The following is a 20,299-nucleotide window of genomic DNA, read 5'->3' as shown; positions in this document are numbered from 1 at the left end:
ACTACACCTGAACCAACTCCAACGCCAATATTAAAGAAGAGGGGTTTAATTAAATTGAATGATGAGGATATGAGGGAAGCCAAGAAGTCTCTCAAGGAGAAAGGTATTAAATCTGAAGATGTGAAGAATCTTCCTCCCATAGAAGATATATGTGAGATAATTCCCCCTTCATCCATGATTGAGGTAAACTCCCTTCAACGCTTTACTAGGGAAGATATTCCGTATTCGAAACCTCCTGCACAATGCTTAGATGAGTTTGATAATTATATTGTTAAGCAAAAAAAATTTAATATGAGAGTAGAGAATCATTTAATGGAAAATTCTCGAGCTATTAGTGAATTGCATGATATTGTAGAGAGAACCTCCAATGATGTTAAGATGCTTGTTAAACATTTTCATATGGTTCAAACTCAAATTGATCAACTCACTAAAGTGCAAAATGACTTGTTGGGGAATAATTCTAAAGAAAAACATGCTTATGAAGTAACAACTAGAGGCGGTGTTTCTACTCAGGATCCTTTATATCCTGAGGGACATCCCAAAAGAGTTGAACAAGATTCTCAACGAACTAAAACTAGTGCTCCATCTAAGAAAAAGAAAAAGAAACATAAGAATGTTGTAGAATCCTCTGAACCTGTTAATGATCCTAATAGCATTTCTATTTCTGATGCTGAAACTGAAAGTGGTAATGAACATGATAAAGATAATGATAAGAATGATGCTTGATAAAGAAGATGTTGAAGAAGAACACGAAAAGCATGCTAAAAATAAAAAGTACACTAAAGAAGATTTTATTGCTGAGAAACATGGTAATGAAAGAGAACCTTGGGTTCAAAAGCAAATGCCTTTTCCTGCTAAGAAACTAAAATCAAAGGAAGAAGAACACTATAATAAATTTTGTGATTGGATGAAACCTTTATTCTTGCAAATCCCTTTGACTGATGCTATTAAATTGCCTCCTTATTCAAAGTATATGAAAGATATTGTTACTAACAAAAGGAAAATCCCCAATGAGGAAATTTCCACTATGCTTGCTAATTACTCTTTCAATGGCAAAGTTCCAAAGAAGTTGGGCGATCCAGGTATACCTACTATTCCTTGTTCTATTAAGAATAATTATGTTAAAACTGCTCTATGTGACATGGGAGCCGGTGTTAGTGTTATGCCTTTTTCTCTTTATAAGAGACTTTACTTAGATAAGTTGATACATACTGATATATCTTTGCAAATGGCTGATAAATCTACTGCTATTCCTGTTGGTATATGTGAGGATGTTCCTGTTCAAGTTACTAATAACTGCTTGATATTAACTGATTTTGTTGTGTTGGAAATGCCTGAAGATGATAATATGTCTATTATTCTTGGGAGACCTTTTCTTAACACCGCAGGGGCTGTTATTGATTGCAATAAAGGAAAGGTTACTTTCAATGTTGATGATAGGGAGCATACCGTTTATTTTCCCAAGAGGATTGAGAAAGCGTGTGGAGTTAATACTATTTCTAATGTGAGAACTATCAAAGTGGGAACTATTGATTGTCCTATATATGAGCCTAAAGAAGAATATCAAACTCTCGTGATTGGATCCATATCAATACAATTCAAGGTAACATGATTGATTTGAGGTTTATTTCTTCTTATGCTATGTAAAATTTATTTGGTGGCAAGACTTGATCAACCTTGTTAACAAATACTTTTTATATGCATAGAGGAGGTAAACAACATCTCTTTCTTCCTCCACTTGCTCTAGTTGCTGTAGCACTTTTAATTTGCAAAGTTCCTTAGTTAATTGGAGATTTCAAAAATTTTCCTGGCCAATAATAATAAACTTAATACCCAGAAATGTGTATTTTTCAAAGTTTTCAAAAATTCACAAAAATTATACCGTTGGTCCTATTTTTCGACGAGGCACCTGGGAGCACCAGAGGATGACCTGTGGGGCACCACAGGGTGCCACACCACAGGCCGGCGCGGCCAAGGAGGGGGGCGCGCCACCCTGTGGTGTGGGCCTCTCCTTGCCCCAGTACTTCATCTCTTTCTCCCAGCATCTTCTCTCTCCCGAAAAAACTCGCATCAGGTTCCTCTCACTCGCGTTTCTGCTCAAGAACTCCAGATTTCTCGATCTCTTTGCTCAGCCCAGATTTCTGTCTGAGATTTGGCACATTTGCTCTTCGGTATGTGACTCCTCCGATTATCCAAGTAGAATTTTGTTTGGTGGAGTATATCTTGAATATTTTGCTGCTGTAGGTAACATGTTTAGTGAGCTTGCATGCTTGTTCTAAGTGGTAGAAACTAGTTTTGATGCATGATTAGTACTCTAGCAAGTTCCTATGGTAGTTTCCCTCATTTATATGTCACCAAATCAAATTTTATATTGTTTGTTGAAAATTTCAGAAAATGGAGTGGAGTAGATATCAACTTAACCAACAAGAATTGGAGGTCCAACAAGTTATGAGAGTGAATCGTGAAGAGGGAGTATACCCCTCTTACTACCCGTGCGCGGATTTCATGAGAAGCGCGGGAATATTGGAAGATGTTCGGAGTCTAATTTCTCGAGCAGGGCTGAGTGATTTTGTTGAAGGAGAGCCAAGACAATATGCAAAATTAACTATGTCTTTTGTGCAGGACTTTAAGTTCAATTGGTCGCGATCTAACCCCACGGTTCAGTATAAAATTTACAATAAAGCTGTCAACTTGCCATTCAGTGATTTTTGTGCAGCAATTAGAGTACCGCAATGGGGATCATGCGAGAAGATAAGGGGATCGCCGCAAGAACTCTTAAACCTCTTCAAGATGATTTGCTATGGAAGGAGTTTCTCAGAGGATAGTGGTAAAATCACTAGCATTCAGCTCCCGGCTATCCGCTACTTTGCCTATTTCATTACTAAATGCGTTCTTGCTAAAAAGATTGGCGGTAAACTATCTATCCCGGATTTAGCTTTTCTAGCTGCGGCACTGCAAGGTAGTAGGACTTATAATTTGGGGGCATTGATAGCTTATAGACTTGCTACTAACCATGAGAAAGGTGGAATTTGTGGAGGTCTCATCGCCTCTCGTTTACTAGCTTTTCATAATGTAGAACCTCATCATTTTGATATTCCATTCTCCATAGAAAAACTTGACATAGCCTCTATGATTAAACATGAATTTGTTTCTGATTCCTCCAACTTGGGTAACCTGTTTTACAAGATGACATTTTATAAGAAAGTCTGGAGAATAACTAAGAAAACTGAGAAACTAGTAAGATTGCCTGCGCCTGTTCTATCTAACCTTGATTCCAGGGAAGATTGGTCGGTCACAGAAGGTGCAATCGGATGCACACATAGAGGGAGGAGGCCATCATGCAAGAGACGACACGGAGACCGAGGAACACCTCGACTCATCGTCCGATGCAGCAAGTTCCTCACATCAACATGTTGGGCATGTGGAGCCTCCACGCTTTTCTTCTGCACAGGAACTTTACTATGACTACGCCATGAATTATCCACCGGCGAGGAACAGCGATCCTCGTTGGGGTTGAACTCCACTTAGGCCAAAAGCCTAAGCTTGGGGGGAGGTATACCGGCATCACTCATTCTTTGCATATTATGATTGCTGGATACTTGTACATACTTGTTTAGTCTCTTTGAGTGGTTTTCTAATGAGAGGGAGATGATATTTGGGGAAGTGCTGCCTGAAAACAGATTCTGGACTGTTACTAGAAAAATTCGTGCGCACAGCCAGAACGTTATTTTGAGCTGCCAATTTTTGTGCAGGTTCCCCAGGTTGTTATCTAACTTTCATTAGTTGAACACTTTTCGAGCTGAGCAACGTAAGATTTTTGTAAAAATCGATTTCTGTACTGCTGTCAGGTTTTGGCAGATTCCTGCCATTTCGCTTTTCTGTGTTTCTTTTAGTTTTTATTTTCTTGTTCTTGCTTTGTTTCTTTCCCAAAACATAAAAAGACCAAAAATATTTCTGTTGTTTCTCTTCACCATTTGTTTATCTTGGTTTCTTGCATTTGTTTCGCTTTATTTGCGATTGCCAGTTTGCTATAAGAAAACCCAAAAAGATTTTGCTTTGTTTGTTTGTTTCCTTTTGTTCTTGTTCTCAAATTCGAAAACACCAAAAATATTTGATGTTCTTCTTTGGTTTTGTAAAGTTCTTTATGAGTTCAATGGTCTTCGGTGGCTGGAGCGTGGTTTTCATTTCATATTATCCAAGCTACACAAGTGAAAAGGCAATAATGACGATCTACGACAATCTGATTGTGGTGAGAGGCTGGTATGAACTCTATTTGTTTTCATTTTTGTACATATACTCATCCATGTGAGCATGCTTAGTTGGTTCATGTGAGGTATATGTTATTTGAGAAAGTCTAGTAGTTCATGATCTCTCATGTTTAGCTCCAATTTATTAATATGAGTAGCATGTCATGGATGTTTGCTTGCATTGTTTTATTCATAAGTAAGTATGGCATTGTGGTATCCTCCTCTGAATAATTCATTTATATCGACTTGGCACATGCTCACGCATGCATATGACTGAACAAAAAGTCAATTAAGCCTCGATGATTTATATTGCTTCAGAGTCCTTGTATCACTTTTATGCCTCTGTTAATTTATTTTGCCGCAAGCATGATTATGACAGTTACTGCTCTCTTGATTTGTCGCTCCCTAGTCTTTTGCTAGCCTTCACTTGTACTGAGCGGGAACGCTGCTCGTGCTTCCAAATACCTGAAAACCAAGTTATTCCAGAGTGTCCACCATAAATACCTATGCATGGCATTTCAAACCATTTCAAGTAAATTCTCATGCGCTACCTTTAAAACCTTCAAAATGCTTCCCAATTTGTGTTTATGTTTCATAGCTCATGAGGAAGTATGTGGTGTTTAGCTTTCAACCTTGTCATTTACTTTTGACGGACTCTCATATGGACTAGTGGCACATCCGCTTATCCAATAATTGTGCAAAAAGAGCTGGCAACGGGATTCCCAGTCCCAAATTAATTAACCTAAATAGACACTCCTCCATGGTTTGTGATTGTTGGACGGCACCCGAAGGATTCGGTTAGCCATGGCTTGTGTAAACAAAGGTTGGGGGGAGTGTCATCATCATAATAAAACTAAAATAAAAAGGCACTCCTTCATGGTATGAGATTGTTGGCAGGCACCCGAGGATTCGGTTAGCCATGGTTTGTGTAAGAAAGGTTGGAAGGAGTGCCACATAAATATGCAAATAATTCAGGGGAGCCGCTCTTGAAAGTCCGGTTGGCGAGGTAGTTGGTGTACCCATTACCATTCGTTGACAACAACAAACACCTCTCAAAATGATTTTACTCCTGATTTCAAAAATGAAAAGCTCTAGCGCATGTTAATCCCTGCTTCCCTCTGCGAAGGGTCAATCTTTTACTTCTATGTTGTGTCTCCATTATTTCTTTGAGCACTATCTTGAGAGCACAACTGTCATTCTTAGTATAATATGCTTGTCTCAAAATATGATTGATTGTGGTATAACTTTGATGCTTTTATCTTTGACAATCACTACTTCTAGTCTTTCTATGAACTCCAGAGGTGCCTGGGCATTTATGTTTTGCCGATCAAATACGGGCAAGCGAGATACCACTTTATCATACTCTCTTATGAACATTGCAATCCTGCTTACATACATGATTCATGATGCTTATTATTAATTGTTTGTACCTCTTCATGATTGATCTCTCTTGTAGATGATCTTATTTGCATGTATCTCACTATGAACTACTTAAGTATTAGCCATAGCATGAGAATATATACATCATATGAGCAAATGTGTTCGTGAAAGTTCTTTTATCGCTCAGTTGTTAACTGAATTGCTTGAGGACAAGCAATAAGCTAAGCTTGGGGGGAGTTGATACGTCCAAAACGTATCTACTTTCCCGAACACTTTTGCTATTGTTTTGCCTCTAATTTGTGTATTTTGGATACAACTAACACGGACTAACGCTGTTTTTCAGAAGCGTTCAGTGTCTCGTTTTTGTGCAGAAATCCAACTTTCGGGAAAATCCTCGGAATTTATGCAGAAGGCCCTATTTTCCCAGAATACTGACGGAGCCAGAAGGACAAGTAAGGTGGAAGCCCGAGGGCCCCACACCATAAGGCGGCGCGGCCTAGGGGGGGCCCGCGCGGCCCTATGGTGTGGCCCCCTCGGCCGGCCTCCGACGCCCTCCTTCGGACTATAAGTTGCCTTCGACCTAAAAACGCACGGGGGAGAAGTCGAAGTCGCCAGAAACCCTCCAGAACGCCGCCACATCGCGAAACTCCATCGCGGGAGCCAGAAGTCTCCGTTCTGGCACTCCGCCGGGACGGGGAATTGGAGGAGATCATCGCCACCATCACCGCCAACGCCTCTACATCAACCAGCCATGTTTCCCCCATCCATGTGTGAGTAATTCCCCCGCTGTAGGCCGAAGGGGATGGTAGGGATTGGATGAGATTGGTCATGTAATAGTCATAAGATTGTTAGGGCATAGTGCCTAGTATCCGTAGATGTTACTTTTATGATATTGTTGCAACTTGTTATGCTTAATGCTTGTCACTAGGGCCCGAGTGCCATGATCTCAGATCTGAACATGTTATTGATTCATGAAGATATTCGTTGTTTATGATCTTACCTGCAAGTTGTATACACATGTCGCTGTCCGGAACCAATGGCCCCGAAGTGACAGAAATCGGGACAACCGGAGGGGATGGTAGTGATGTGAGGATCACATGTGTTCACGGAGTGTTAATGCTTTGCTCCGGTACTCTATTAAAAGGAGTACCTTAATATCCAGTAGTTTCCCTAGAGGCCCGGCTGCCACCGGCTGGTAGGACAAAAGATGTTGTGCAAGTTTCTCATTGCGAGCACGTACGACTATATATGGAACACATGCCTATTGATTGATTAGTACTTGGATACCGTTTTATTATTATCTGCAAATGCCCTGCTATGATTGTTACATGAGTTTCTCTCATCCATGCAACGCCCGTCATCCGTCCCCGTGCCTACAGTATTTTAATCCTGCTGTTTACTATAATCACTACTGCTGTCTTTGTTACTCTCTTTTGTTATTTCACTATATCGCTATAAAGCTGTTACTGCGATAAACTCTTGCGAGCAAGTCTGTTTCCAGGTGCAGCTGAATTGACAACTCCGCTGTTAAGGCTTCCAAGTGTTCTTTGTCTCCCCTTGTGTCGAATCAATAAATTGGGTTATACTACCCGCGAAGACTGCTGCGATCCCCTATACTTGTGGGTCATCAACCCCACGTACTAAATGGGCCGGCTGTCGTGGTATCGTCACGGCATATGCCATAGGGTGGCTAATCGAAGGTGGTTCCTGAGAGATCTCACGGTGGTATCCGGATGCGGGTATGGGGACGAGCGACACGGCGACGTACCCAGGTTCGAGGCCCTCCGATGGAGGTAACACCTCTACTCCTGCTAGAGTGTATATGATGATCACACAATACAAGGTTGCTCCTTGAGCTGTGTCCGGCTGCTCCTGGGAGGCTAAGGAAGACTAGAGTCTCTCTCACAGGGCAGCGCTAGGGGTGGAAATGAAGTGAGAATGATCGATCCCCTGCATGAGAGGGGGTAGTGCGGCTTATATAGGCACCGACACTTTACATATAAGACCCTATAGTCTACTGGCCGGCTTGGCCGGCTCCGGCTTCCGCTCCTTCCCGAGGCAGTGACGTCAGGAGCCGTTGAGGCCTCATGGTTCGTCCCACCCGGCCGCCTCGGTCGGCGGCATGGTGAGGAGGTGTCCCTGTCGCCATCGCCCATCAGAGCGGTGACGGGTCGACGTAGACCATGTGGCTGTCCGGCGCGTGGCACTATTGCTCCACGGTGCCCGCGCTTTGCGGAAGATGAAGTCGGCGTGGACTTTGGGAACCCGGATCACCAACCCGGTTCCTTCTAGTGCAAGACTCGCCGACCTCGAGTCGATCGAGGTCTGAGACCCCCGATCGGATATGGCTTGTAGAAGCCGGCCCGGCTACGACATTGGCGGCGTAGCCGTGCCGACTAGGACCTAGAGCCAGTGCTTCCGGACCGGCCGGCCACGGCGCCGGCCGCTGCTCCTCGGCCTCGGCCTTTGCCGCGAGCCGGCCGGTGGTCGGCCAGGCGCTCCGCGTCCATTGCCCTACCCGGGTCTTCCCGACACCGGCCCTTTAACGAGAAAGTGGGACCCACCGCTATTGGGCCGGCCCACTAACTTCGTGGGCCGGCCCAGTTGCTATATGGTGGACCCCACATACTAAACGGGCCGGTCCTTTAACAGGAATGTGGGACCCACATGCTAATTGGGCCGGCCCACTAACTTCTTGGGCCGGCCCAGTTGCTTAAAGGTGGACCCCACTTGTTAAATGGGCCGGCCCGATAACAGGAAAGTGGGCCCCGCATGTCTTGTGGGCCGGCCCTTTTGCCTGCTGACCGGTCAAACGAGTGCATTCGGCCCGGCCCACATGCTTAGTGGGCCGGCCCGTTTAAGTTTTGACCAGTCAACCTTAGAGGTTAGGACCGGCCCACGTACTTAATGGACCAGCCCAGCTATATAGTTGACCGGTCAAACTAAGTCACTGGCCCCGCATAAACTTAATGGGCCGGCCCGCTTAAGACGTGGCAGGCCTCGTGTGGGCCTACCATCTACCACGGGGTTGCAGCCGGTTAACGCCGTTAACTACCGGTTAACGGCGTCTGCCACGTGTCAGTTTGCATGATGTCAGCAGTCAACGGGCTCCCGAAAACACTTGCGCAACGGTCCGATTTTCCGTGGCGGAAGGGCGCCCAAAGGCGACGGACCGAAAAAAACGTCGTAGGACTTTGCCTGACGCAGTTTTGACAACAGAACCCATATCGTCGGGTTAGGCCCATAGGCGACGAAAAATGCCCCTTAGTTGACGATTTTTGGGACGTTGTCTATCAGAACTTTTCTTGTAGTGTTCTTTGATTGCTGGGCGACGTTCTTCGGGTGCTTCTTGCATGGTGAACAAGGCGGAGAGGCGTGGCATCTACGCTCTACGATGACGAGTCTCAGTGGCATGGTGCAATGGGGTCTCGGCTACGGACGCGCGCGGGGCGGTGGCACCATGTTGCATTGTGGCAACATCGACGGTAGGCCTGGCAAGATCAATTCCTTGATTCTTACTGAAGATGGGTTGACGAAAGATGGTGGCAGCGACTTTCTGAGCGTGTGCAATGGTGTGCTTTCAGATTTTTCTGGGCCGTTTTGTGTTCTCGACTCGCCGTTGTTTTGGTGAGGCCTCCGGTTGCCCAATGATATGCGTAGGTGTGAGGTCCGGGCTTGAGGCCACGACATGGCCACCCCCTTCATCAAGCTTGTAGGTGTTGTGATATCTATCATTAGCGAGGCAGCTTCGATTTGATCTTTGTATTTTCCTTGTAAGGTTTCGTTGGATAATTTTTTTTCATAAAAAGGCTATATTTTCTTTTAGATAACTCTATAACATTTTTTCCTAAAAAAAGAAATCAAACATCACACTCCTATGACTGACGGAGACTGAGAATGTTGCGGGTGGTTTTGGGCTTTTTGGTGCGGGATTAGCTTTGGACTCAATTGGTTCGCGCTGAAATGGTTGGAACAACTAAGTGGGCCAGAGCAGTGTGGACTGAGCGAGGGTGCGGACTGGGGCGGTGCGGTTTGGTGTCAAAAGAAAATTATCTGAAACGGGCAGAAACCATGCACCAACAGTTTTGGGCCAGGGCTTGAGCGTCAGTTCATTCGTTCGTCCTCATGGCTTCCTAGGTTTCATGCGCCTCCACCGTGTCGCCGCCCATTCACTACTACCTCTGCTATCGACCTTGCCGGGCAAGGCTTGCCCTCCCTCAGCCTCTTGGAGTCTAGATCTCTCTTACTGCAACACCTCCCCGCGGCCCGCCCTCTACGTCTTCTTGGTCGCCGCCTCGCCGGGAGCTCCGGCCTATGGGCTCCAGGTTTATGATCTTCCACCATTGAGCTATGTGATTTTCCAGGTTTATTTCAATGGCAAAGTAGGATTTAAGTGTTGGAGAAATTTATGAGAATTCAAAGTTTATAACCTGGTGTATTTTTTAGTTCCTCCCACTCTCTAGCTAGCTGTAGGCACGAGGACACTATAGGATTGGGAAATTAGGCCAGTGTGTGCGGGGTGGGCAGCGATCACCGCACACCCTTTGTGGGTTATGGGCCTGGCCCATATATTTCGTTCCGGTTTTTTCCTTTTGCTGTGGTTTCTTTGTTTTTTTAGTTTTCAGTTTTTTTTTCAGTTTTCCTTTTTTTGTGTTTCTTTTTTCTCGTTTTATATTTCTGTTTAAAAATAATTTTTGAAATTTTAATTTTGAATTTTTTTCAAAATAAATGTTCATATTCGATATTTTGAATGAAGTTTGAATTTTGAACAATTTGAGAAGTTGAACGAGTTTTGAAATTCGAACGAGTTTAGAAATTTGAATGAATTTTGATTTTTTGTACGAATTTCAATTTTTCGAACAGATTTTAAAATTTGAACAAATTTGAAATCGTACATTTCGAAAACCGTACACAGAAAAATTTGAACAAAATTTGAAAACAGAAAAAGAAACAGAAAAACGTTAGTTTTTAAAAACCGAACTTGAACAGAATAAAGAATAAATAATAAAAAGGAAAAAACGTATTTACCTGATGGGCCATGGCCCAATTAAAAGCTGCCAGGTCGGAGGGGTGTGCGGCACCCCATCCGCACCGACCCGGTCGGCATATAGCAGCTCCCGGGTGGGCTGGATTAGGAGCGGCTTCTGCCCCATTCTCAGCCTTAACCGAAGGGTTAGCTATGCAATGGGCCTTGCGTGAAGCTACCAAGCCAACCGATTGTACGAGCGCAGGCCTCAGCAAAGACCCAGCTGACGCTCAAAAGGCATACGGTCAAAAAAAGGCCCAAATTGACTGAACACACACACACCAATCCGGCCCACCTACGGCGCCTCCGCGGCGTAACCGTCGTGGGCGTCATGTGCCCGAGCACCAACACACCCGGCGTGGCCCCACCCCCAGGGACCTGCACGCAAAAGCGCCACGCCTCCCCATCCCATCCCCCAAAGCCGTAACCCCTGCCCCCGTTTGCTTGCGTCAAACTCGATTCCACTTCTCCTCCTCTACCTCCTTCCTCCTCCCGCATCTACTCTGCTCGCCTGCGATCGCCGCGAATCCGCCGCCATGGACGAGGAGTACGACGTGATCGTGCTCGGCACGGGGCTCAAGGAGTGCATCCTCAGCGGCCTCCTCTCCGTCGACGGCCTCAAGGTCTGCACCTTCCCCTTCCCCTCACTCCCGATCGATCGCTTTCCCAGCGCTACCCCGCCTGCTTCAGTCGCTCCCACGCTGGGGTTTCGCTTCCCGACGGAGCCCCCGCGCTCGGTGTGGTAGCCGCTGCTTCCAAGTGGTAGATCGGGCGACGGTACCGGCGATCCGAACCTGACGCAGGTAGATGGGGCGATTCCGTTAGCTCCCACACAGTGGTCCTCTGTTAGCTAGAGGAACTAGTGCGACTGTTAATCAGTGGAACTAGTGCGAAACTAGGGTGGTCGTGGAACTTCGGGGGGGAGGCAATCTGTAGTGATCTCGACGCAGGGACGCGGGGCTATGGCCGAATCAGGCGGTGAATTGCAGCGACGGCGACCCCAACTGCCCTCTCCCTGCCTCCCCGCTTACTCTAGTAGTAGATGTAGTCCGAGAGAAAAGGGCCCGGCCCGGTCCTGCCAGGCCAGGCAGTGAGCCAGTGAGGAGGAAAATGAAAGGGAAGCATGAATTTTGTGGTGTCTGCCCTTTTTGGAAGCATGGCTTTTATGCACTGGCGGAGCTCCTTTGGGGCCAAACTGGGCCACGGCCCGCCCAGCTTTTCTGCTAAAAAAAATCCAACCCCTATGCATCTAAGGTCCAGCCCGCCAGCACTCGTTGCCTCTCTTCCTTCTAATCAACAATCCTCTTTGTACTCTCGTTCTCTGGACGCAATGGAAAGATCATCGCTGGGTTATTCAATTGGACAGAATAGAGGGGATATCAGGGGGAAGTGGTGGAGCAGAGGAGACACAGCACCGCCGCCGCCGCTGGCAGCCGAGAGTCGGCCGGGGTGGGGGGTCACCGCAGCCAACCCGCCATGGCCGCACTTCAGGGTCACAGCGGTTTTGCTGCCTGCAAAGTGCGACCAGACCTAGCACCAAATCGATCCCCTTTCTTCTCCAATTCCCCGCATAAGTTACTAATTAATCTTATTTATTTCTCCAATTTTTAGCTATTCATTGTCCATGGAGTAGCAATTTATAGCATTTGTTGTTCACTAAACTGGGCATTTGTTCCTCAGTTTTGTAACTTTCAACCACCAACAGCAATGGTAAAGGCCACTCATAGAAGAATAGATTTTGTATTGAAGAAAAAGGGACTAGACAACAGAAAATGAAGAGCTTGAACAAAAAAAAATTGAGTTTTTTCTGCCTGGCCAGCCCAACAAAAATTTTCAAGCTCCGCCACTGCTTTTATGGTGTATTAATTGGGGTGAGATACCGCGGATCAGAAAACGGCGGGCGCGTCGACGTGTGTCGGTTGTCTGAATAAGGGGTTATACTAAAAATGGTTATCTTGCTAAATGTGTTGTTCTGATGGATCCATCTTGTGCCTATGCAGGTTCTGCACATGGACAGAAATGACTACTACGGAGGAGAGTCCACCTCCCTCAACTTGAACCAGGCAAGCAACCAACTATATATGTCTAGATCTAGCGCTGTAAACTAAACTACCTAGAATGAGGTTTTTGAACATCTTAGTGAATACCTTGTCGAAAAAATGCTCTGTCAAAATGAAAGTCATTAAGTTTGTTTTGGTTATTGATACGGTTGATTTAGTGTTGTAATATTTTCTTAGTTGTATCTATTTAATGTTTGTATGCTTTGTCGACAGCTCTGGAAGAAGTTTAGGGGGGAAGAAAAACCGCCGGCACATCTTGGCGCGAGCAGAGACTACAATGTGGACATGGTTCCAAAGGTGTGACCTACCCCCCTATGATTAAATCCATCTTTGTGCTGCAGCGAGTGAATATTAATTGAGTATTACCATAGTTGTACTATTTTTTTTCCTTGCAAAAGTATTTATTAGCTTTCTTATGGTTCACTTGAGTGATTTACCAATAAGGAAAACCGTTTGCGTATGCCCACTAAATAATGTTCCAAACATGGTTACCGTATTTGGCTATTTGCTGCAACACCCTTCTAAACTGGTTCCCGTTGAGGATCGAAATCGATGACAGTCGGGAAAGATTTGGTGCATGATCCGTTCATGGATGCCAAACCAATCCAATAAAGAGAGAAATGGAAGAAGGGAGGATATGATTACTTCCAGCCGCCATCTGCCACGCATATCGTCCTTAGGAGCAGAGCAGCAAGGAAGTATGGAGCTGTGTCCTCTGTCCTGCAGCCTTGAGACCTTGACCACCTGGTTGTGGTGGGGATGGAAGTTTGGAGTGGGTGAAATCAATCAGGAGACTTTCTTCTTTGTTTTAGGATGGAAAGGCATTGCTGGTGCAGCAGAGGGTCGGGGAGATATTTCTTTAGAAGGTTGTGACGCTATCTTAGGATTCCCTTCATAACTAACAGCGTGTTTGGTTGGGGTAAAATAGAACTAGGGAATGGGAATTGATGAGCAGGAGACTTAAAATCTACCGTTTGGTTGGAGGGCATGTGAGTTGATTAGGAATAGGGAAAGGGAATTAAGGGAGCTAACTCCCACGTATCTCTTCCCACGGGGGGCCTGGGAATTAATCTGAGGAAAAGGGAAATTGGAAGAAAAACAGCTTCCGTTCCCTCAAAAAAAGATAAATGGGCCCATTGTGAATAGGAAGCGGAACAAGAAAATCCACCTTCTGTTAGTTCCACAACGTCTAGCCAGGGAATTCCCAGCAGCAAATCTCACTGCATGCCAAACATAGGATTGAGACTACTAATCAATTTCCCAAACCCAATCCCTCAATAAACTCCCATCTCTAAATTCCCATGCCCATTCCCTCAAGCAGCCAAACACGTTGTGAAGGGTTGTTGCTGTGCTGGATGGGCTGACCAGACCCGTGTGTTAGATTTTCCTTTTTTTAATGGGGATCGTCTCTACTGTAACCTTTGTGCCTAACTATCCGGTTTACGTGTCCCATCTCCAATTCTTGATCTCCATCTCTGTTTTGTGAACCTGAGATGTATTATCCACTGGGGAACCCAACTTTTTGTTAAGTGGCGATTTGGTTGGTCCACAAATCTGGTAACTATGGTTGGAAACTAATTGGAGAGTGTGATTTGTTGGCCAGGTGGAGTTCTTCTAGCAGATAGAGGATGTTACACGCAAGTTCATTTCAAAAATTATAACGAGTGCCTACCTCATATCTCATCTAGGCAGAAAACTATGAAACTTACCTTGTATATAGGGCTGTACTACATGATGTTTCAAATAATATTGAAGCTGCAAAAATAGAATTAGTCTATGCTAAATTTAGCATCATACTATGAGTTGTCAATGGCTTTGCAACTTCTTCAACATGCTTTTGGCCAAGAAGCACTTTCTGTTTTTTTTTACTGTTTACTTGCATGCTTTGCTGCATTTCCTTAGTCTACTCACTAGTATCTATGTTATTTAACACAGCTCCCTTTATATACACATTTGATCAATAGCCACCAGCTCTCACTCTGTGTTGGAACCCTTAGCCGACTCCAGAATCTTGATATTGTTTCTCGTTACTTGTATTTGTTTTTTTTTGCAAGAAACTTGTATTGTTATTATCAATAAACAACTGCCTGGTTCAGATAATGAAATGCTACAAGCCTACAAGCTACATGTAATATATTGAGATGGTATAGGATTAATAAAAATAGTGTCTCTCTTTCTATGTATGGCCAGTTTATGATGGCGAATGGAACATTGGTTCGTACACTCATTCACACTGATGTGACAAAGTATTTGTCATTCAAAGCTGTTGATGGAAGCTATGTCTTCAGCAAAGGAAAGGTACTTCTTTAGCTTACCCTCATCTCCCCTATGCTGTATGGATTACACCATTGTTGGACCTGAAAGAAAACCATTCCGCGATCTCCTATGTTCGAACACTATCATTTTAACCAGTCACCTACATTCTGTTGATGTGTTGCATTTGCATCAGGTTCACAAGGTTCCTGCAACTGACATGGAGGCTCTAAAATCTCCTTTAATGGGCATATTTGAGAAACGTAGAGCAAGGGGCTTCTTCATTTATGTTCAAGATTACAATGAGGCTGACCCAAGAACACATCAAGGATTAGACCTTACGAGGATGACAACTAAAGAGTTGATAGCGTAAGTGTCTAATCTGCGATGACATCAATGCTATATCGATTTTTTGGGTATAAGTAACTAGACAAGAAAGTTACTTATTCAGTCCAGTGGCTGAAATGTACACAAGCTAGTTTTGTCTGTCTCATTGTTAGGCAAGAGCACATGCTTGTTCTAACTAGGCATGCACCTTCAGCATTACCTTTGTTCTTTTCTTAATAATTTATTCTCTTCTGAGAAAATCGGTAAAGTTGCAGAACGTTTCAGTATCATGTACTTCTCTGCATTCTCCATTTTGTGGAAGGATATCCCTTGTTACCTCCTGCACTGCAAGTGATCTTATTTTTTGTTTGTTATTTGTTCCAGGAAGCACGGATTGAGTGATGATACTATAGATTTCATTGGCCACGCGCTTGCTCTTCACAGGGATGATCGCTACCTAAGCGAACCAGCACTTGATACTGTTAAAAGAATGAAAGTATGCCCTGACTGAAGATTTTTACATTTTTTCTTAAGAACATAGATGGTTTCGTACTTGTTAACATCATTATAACTTCTAGAATCTGCTATCCTGATATTTCTTCTATTGAAATATACTTTATTGATTGATATGTGGACTATAATCAAACTTCACTGCTTGCTGCCAGCTCTATTCGGAGTCTCTTGCACGGTTCCAAGGAGGCTCACCGTATATTTACCCATTATATGGGTTGGGTGAGCTGCCACAGGTCAGTCGTTTTTTGATTCATTGAGCTAATATATTTTGTACCACATGTTAATTCGTAGAAGATGCTTATGTGCTAAAGTGTTATCTTACTGTTTAGGGTTTTGCACGTCTAAGTGCTGTTTATGGTGGTACTTATATGTTACATAAGCCAGAGTGCAAGGTAGGCTTTGTCCCTCCTGTGCTAATCATTCATGTCATTTGTGTGTGAGTTCTTTTACACAATACACTCTTTTGCAGGTTGAATTTGATATGGAGGGGAAAGTTTGCGGTGTTACATCAGAAGGTGAAACTGCTAAGTGCAAGAAGGTTGTCTGTGATCCTTCTTACTTGCCCAACAAGGTAGGTATCACTGTTTTCAGTTGATGCTATAATTTTGTTCGCATATGTATGTACCAAATTCACTGAAGTTCTTAACCTTCATGGTCTGGTCTCTTACAATTTTCATTCTCTGCTTACTGTTTTATATTACAATTTTCATTGTCTGCTTACTGTTTTATATTACATAGCACTCTCCCATGTTGAGGTTTACCCTGTTTGTGAACAGGTCATTGTCTGCTTACTGTTTTATATTAAATAGCACTCTCCCATGTTGAGGTTTACTCGGTTTGTGAACAGGTAAGGAAGATTGGAAAAGTTGCACGAGCAATTGCTATAATGAGCCACCCAATTCCAAGTGCAAATGATTCCCACTCGGTTCAGATTATATTACCACAAAAGCAACTTGGGCGCAAGTCAGACATGTAGGGACTTCCTTTCTGTATCAATTCGCCAATAATTTTCATTGCATGGAGTTCAGTTTCCATTGCTTCATTGTGACATGCATGCTGGTATATGTTCCTTAGGTATGTCTTCTGTTGTTCGTACACTCACAACGTTGCGCCAAAAGGGAAGTTCATTGCATTTGTGTCTGCCGAAGCAGAGACTGATAATCCACAATCTGAACTAAGGCCTGGAATTGATCTACTTGGCCCAGTAGATGAGCTGTTTTTTGATATGTATGACAGATATGAACCTGTCAATGAACCATCTCTTGATAATTGCTTTGTCTCCTCGGTAAGTTTTGCGCTATATGAGAATAACTGTTCAAGCCTCATAATTTAGATCTTAATGGCAGTTTTTTTCTTTACAGAGTTATGATGCTACTACTCACTTTGAGACGACTGTGACAGATGTTCTTAATATGTACACGTTGATTACTGGAAAGGTAAGCTTGCGATTCACTCCTTTTACCTTTGCAATGCTGGCCTGTTAATGTGGTGTTAAAGTCCCAGTGTCCACAACTTGCTCCTGAGTTTTTATCAAAATTTTGTTCACTAGCCATTCATTATTTGCCTCCTTTAGTCTATAGAATTTCGACAGCAAAACTAGTTCATCTTATATACCTAAGCTCTTAGATATTGACAATTTGGTACTGATTAAACTTCACATTCTTATGGCCGAAAGCATAACTGTGTGCTCCTCTTGCAGACTGTTGATCTGAGCGTTGATCTCAGCGCTGCCAGTGCTGCTGAAGAATACTAAACGTATCAAACCAAGCATTTCTACAAGACGATACTTCCTGGAGGAACACCACGGAGCTCCTACCGCATGATGACCATGGGGGTACACATCAGCTGCATATGGCGTAGGCGTAGGGTCCATGCCTGGTAGCATCACTATGCAAAATTGTTGGCTGTGGGATGGCGCTGGTTTCCTTCATTAAGTGAAGTGTTGATCAATTGGTGTAACAGTATGCTGTCGTAACGTTGGCTCTAGCATGTTCATGTTCAAATGTTCCTATTGTCGATGTATTCTACCGTTATACATATTGATGTTTTGGACGTATTTTCCTGCTCAGTATGACCAAATGTGAGGTTTATTTTCTTCTCATCTTGAAACGAAACTTTGTAGGTAATTCTGGAAATGTAACCTGAGAAAGTAGGTTTTGAACACAAAGAAGTCCTGAAAGTTCAGAGGTTTGTTTGATTTTCCATCAAAATTGGTATCTCACTTAGGCTAGGGTGATATTGGCGTGCACATTTTGTTTGCTGGCACATGGGTACAGGAAACAATGCCAACAATGCATAGCGAGTCGTGAGCTTTTCAAATTTGATAGAGAAAGCAACCTGATCTTTGTGGGATCTGGTGAGGAGATCATCGTTTTTGTGTGCAGAAGAAAAGAATCTGTTACATATGCTGGACATATGATCGTGTTGTTGCAATGATGGTGTGTTGTATATACATGTTTGATGTGTTTCGTACGTCTAAATTTTATTGTATTCATTTTTGTGATTCTTTGCACAAGTTAATGTTGTGTATGCATCTAGCAATTGTTATGAGCTAACAAATTTTGTTGCGTGCATCCAATGGCTGTCTGTCCTTAGAGCCTGACCCACTTGCATCTATTAAGCCTGGAAAGGCAAATAGTTAGAAGTGGTAATTGTTGAGTGTTTGCCCGTGGAAGCACCCTCTTAAATCCTTGATATCTTTTGATGGAACACAGGTAGCTGGCCGTATAACCATTGGAATTTTGTTGATTTTTTTTTGTACAAGTTCAAGATTTTGTTTGTATAGCGGATCCAATACTGTCTTTTAAATTTGATGCATGAGATATTTTTTTTTTTTTTTGGAATATGTTAGTTTTAAGGTTTTGTTGAAGTTTTTGCTAGAAAGTTAACTGGGGGATTCATGTGAAGAGATGAGGGAAATTAGTAGACGGACATTCCTTTTTAAAAAAAATCTAACGACACATGTTCCTTGTGTGGTGAGTATATTCGTTTTGCCAAATGTGAGGTCAAATAATGGTGCCCATCGAACGGTCTAACATAGTACTGATCAATGCCCATTGGCGATGCGACTTGGGTGCACTCCCCTCTTTAGGTGAAATCATACAAGATGAAAGTCCTAAAAGTCACAGCAACCAGTAAAATCCGCAACACAAGACACATTTTTGCACCTCATTAAATTTAATATCTAACTCTAGATTACACATTGAGAAATCAACAAGAAATTTGCTGTAAACAATATTTGAACAACTAAATATGAATTAGCAACTAGCCTTAGTAAATTTTGTTCCTTTTGTTTCAACTTTCAAGCTGTCCATATCATTGATTTTTTCATGATATTGTAGAGTAGTAGAGGAAAAATAATGAAATTCATAACATCTTAGATACAAGTCAATAATATTCCTATTTTGGCACCTAGAAATGGAATTATATCAACTATTTTTTTATTCTGTTACATGTGATAAGGAAAAATCTACTTCTATATTTGGGGGACGGAACGATATTGCAGCCTCCTCCTTGTGCGTGCGATGCGCGTCCATGGGTCCCACCACACCATTGGACGTCCTATCCTCTCCCTCGTTTTTCTTGGCCAGTCGTTTCTTTTGTCGTCGTCCCCAAATCACGAGGAGACCGCTCTGTTGACTAGGACCGCTCTGCTGACTAGGACACACCCATAACCGTCGCTGCCTACAACCATGGGCACACAACTTATACCCACATACGTCTCCCCTCCCACGTGTGCCCTTCCTTCGGCCGTTGGTCGAGCACGCTACCGCCGTTAGCCCGCTCCGGGCATTCCGCGTCTATGGGGACCTCTCCCTTGGCTCCCTCGGTGGTGAGGAGTGCCGACTCACCATCCCATAGTGACGATGGCCACACCACCCCACAAGAAAAAGACGACTTGCTCGCTGCCTGCCTCAACCTCCACGACCATGGCCACACCACCCCACGTGGGGGACATCACCCTTCGCCTGTTGCTACGCTCAACTAGGCTGCCCCCTGAGGGTACCTATTTGTTGGCTTCCTAGGCTATGTGGGATGGCAATGCTGCAACAATTTGGAGTCGCGCATGCTGCAAGGGTCAGATAGTGATACTACTAGCGGCATCCGGCGATGCTACCGATAGCATGTGTCGGTGCTACAGAACCATGGTCGGGTTGCTGGAAGGGGATGGCACTGATGCTACCGACGACACTACCTATATCGGGCGACGATACTGCTAACCAGGGGTTGTGTTGCTGCAAGACGTTATGGTGGATTTTACTACAATAGATCGATGATTTGCTGCGGCCAGCGGGGTTTTGCTACATAGTTTTTTTTTGTTCCATTGTTGTTCTCGAAATGCCAAAAAGCAATTTGTACCTTTTCAACCCACAACGAGAAAAATGCTGTGATGATGCTACAATAGCACAAATGCTTTGCTGCAAGGTCCCACGATATCAATGTACGGCTAGTCTTTTTTCTTTTGTTTTTAGTCGAATCGAGGCTATTTTTTT

At 43.8% G+C, this 20,299-nt stretch overlaps 1 protein-coding gene across 1 annotated transcript; it reads left to right on the top strand.

Moving 5' to 3' along the window:
- Positions 1 to 11,079: 11,079 nt before the first annotated feature.
- LOC127313569 (guanosine nucleotide diphosphate dissociation inhibitor 2) lies at positions 11,080 to 17,874 on the top strand. The gene is made up of 13 exons (XM_051344056.1): positions 11,080 to 11,276; positions 12,654 to 12,716; positions 12,927 to 13,010; positions 14,904 to 15,011; positions 15,163 to 15,335; positions 15,678 to 15,789; positions 15,959 to 16,039; positions 16,136 to 16,198; positions 16,276 to 16,377; positions 16,654 to 16,778; positions 16,881 to 17,091; positions 17,168 to 17,242; positions 17,506 to 17,874. Exons 1-13 carry the CDS (start codon positions 11,190 to 11,192, stop codon positions 17,557 to 17,559), a joined length of 1,338 nt encoding a protein of 445 aa, XP_051200016.1. The 5' UTR covers positions 11,080 to 11,189; the 3' UTR covers positions 17,560 to 17,874.
- Positions 17,875 to 20,299: the final 2,425 nt, after the last annotated feature.

Source organism: Lolium perenne, chromosome 1, assembly GCF_019359855.2.
Source record: "Lolium perenne isolate Kyuss_39 chromosome 1, Kyuss_2.0, whole genome shotgun sequence".
NCBI lineage: Eukaryota > Viridiplantae > Streptophyta > Magnoliopsida > Poales > Poaceae > Lolium > Lolium perenne.
The sequence above is the reverse complement of the archived record's forward strand: the minus strand, read 5'-3'. Positions and strand labels throughout refer to the sequence as shown.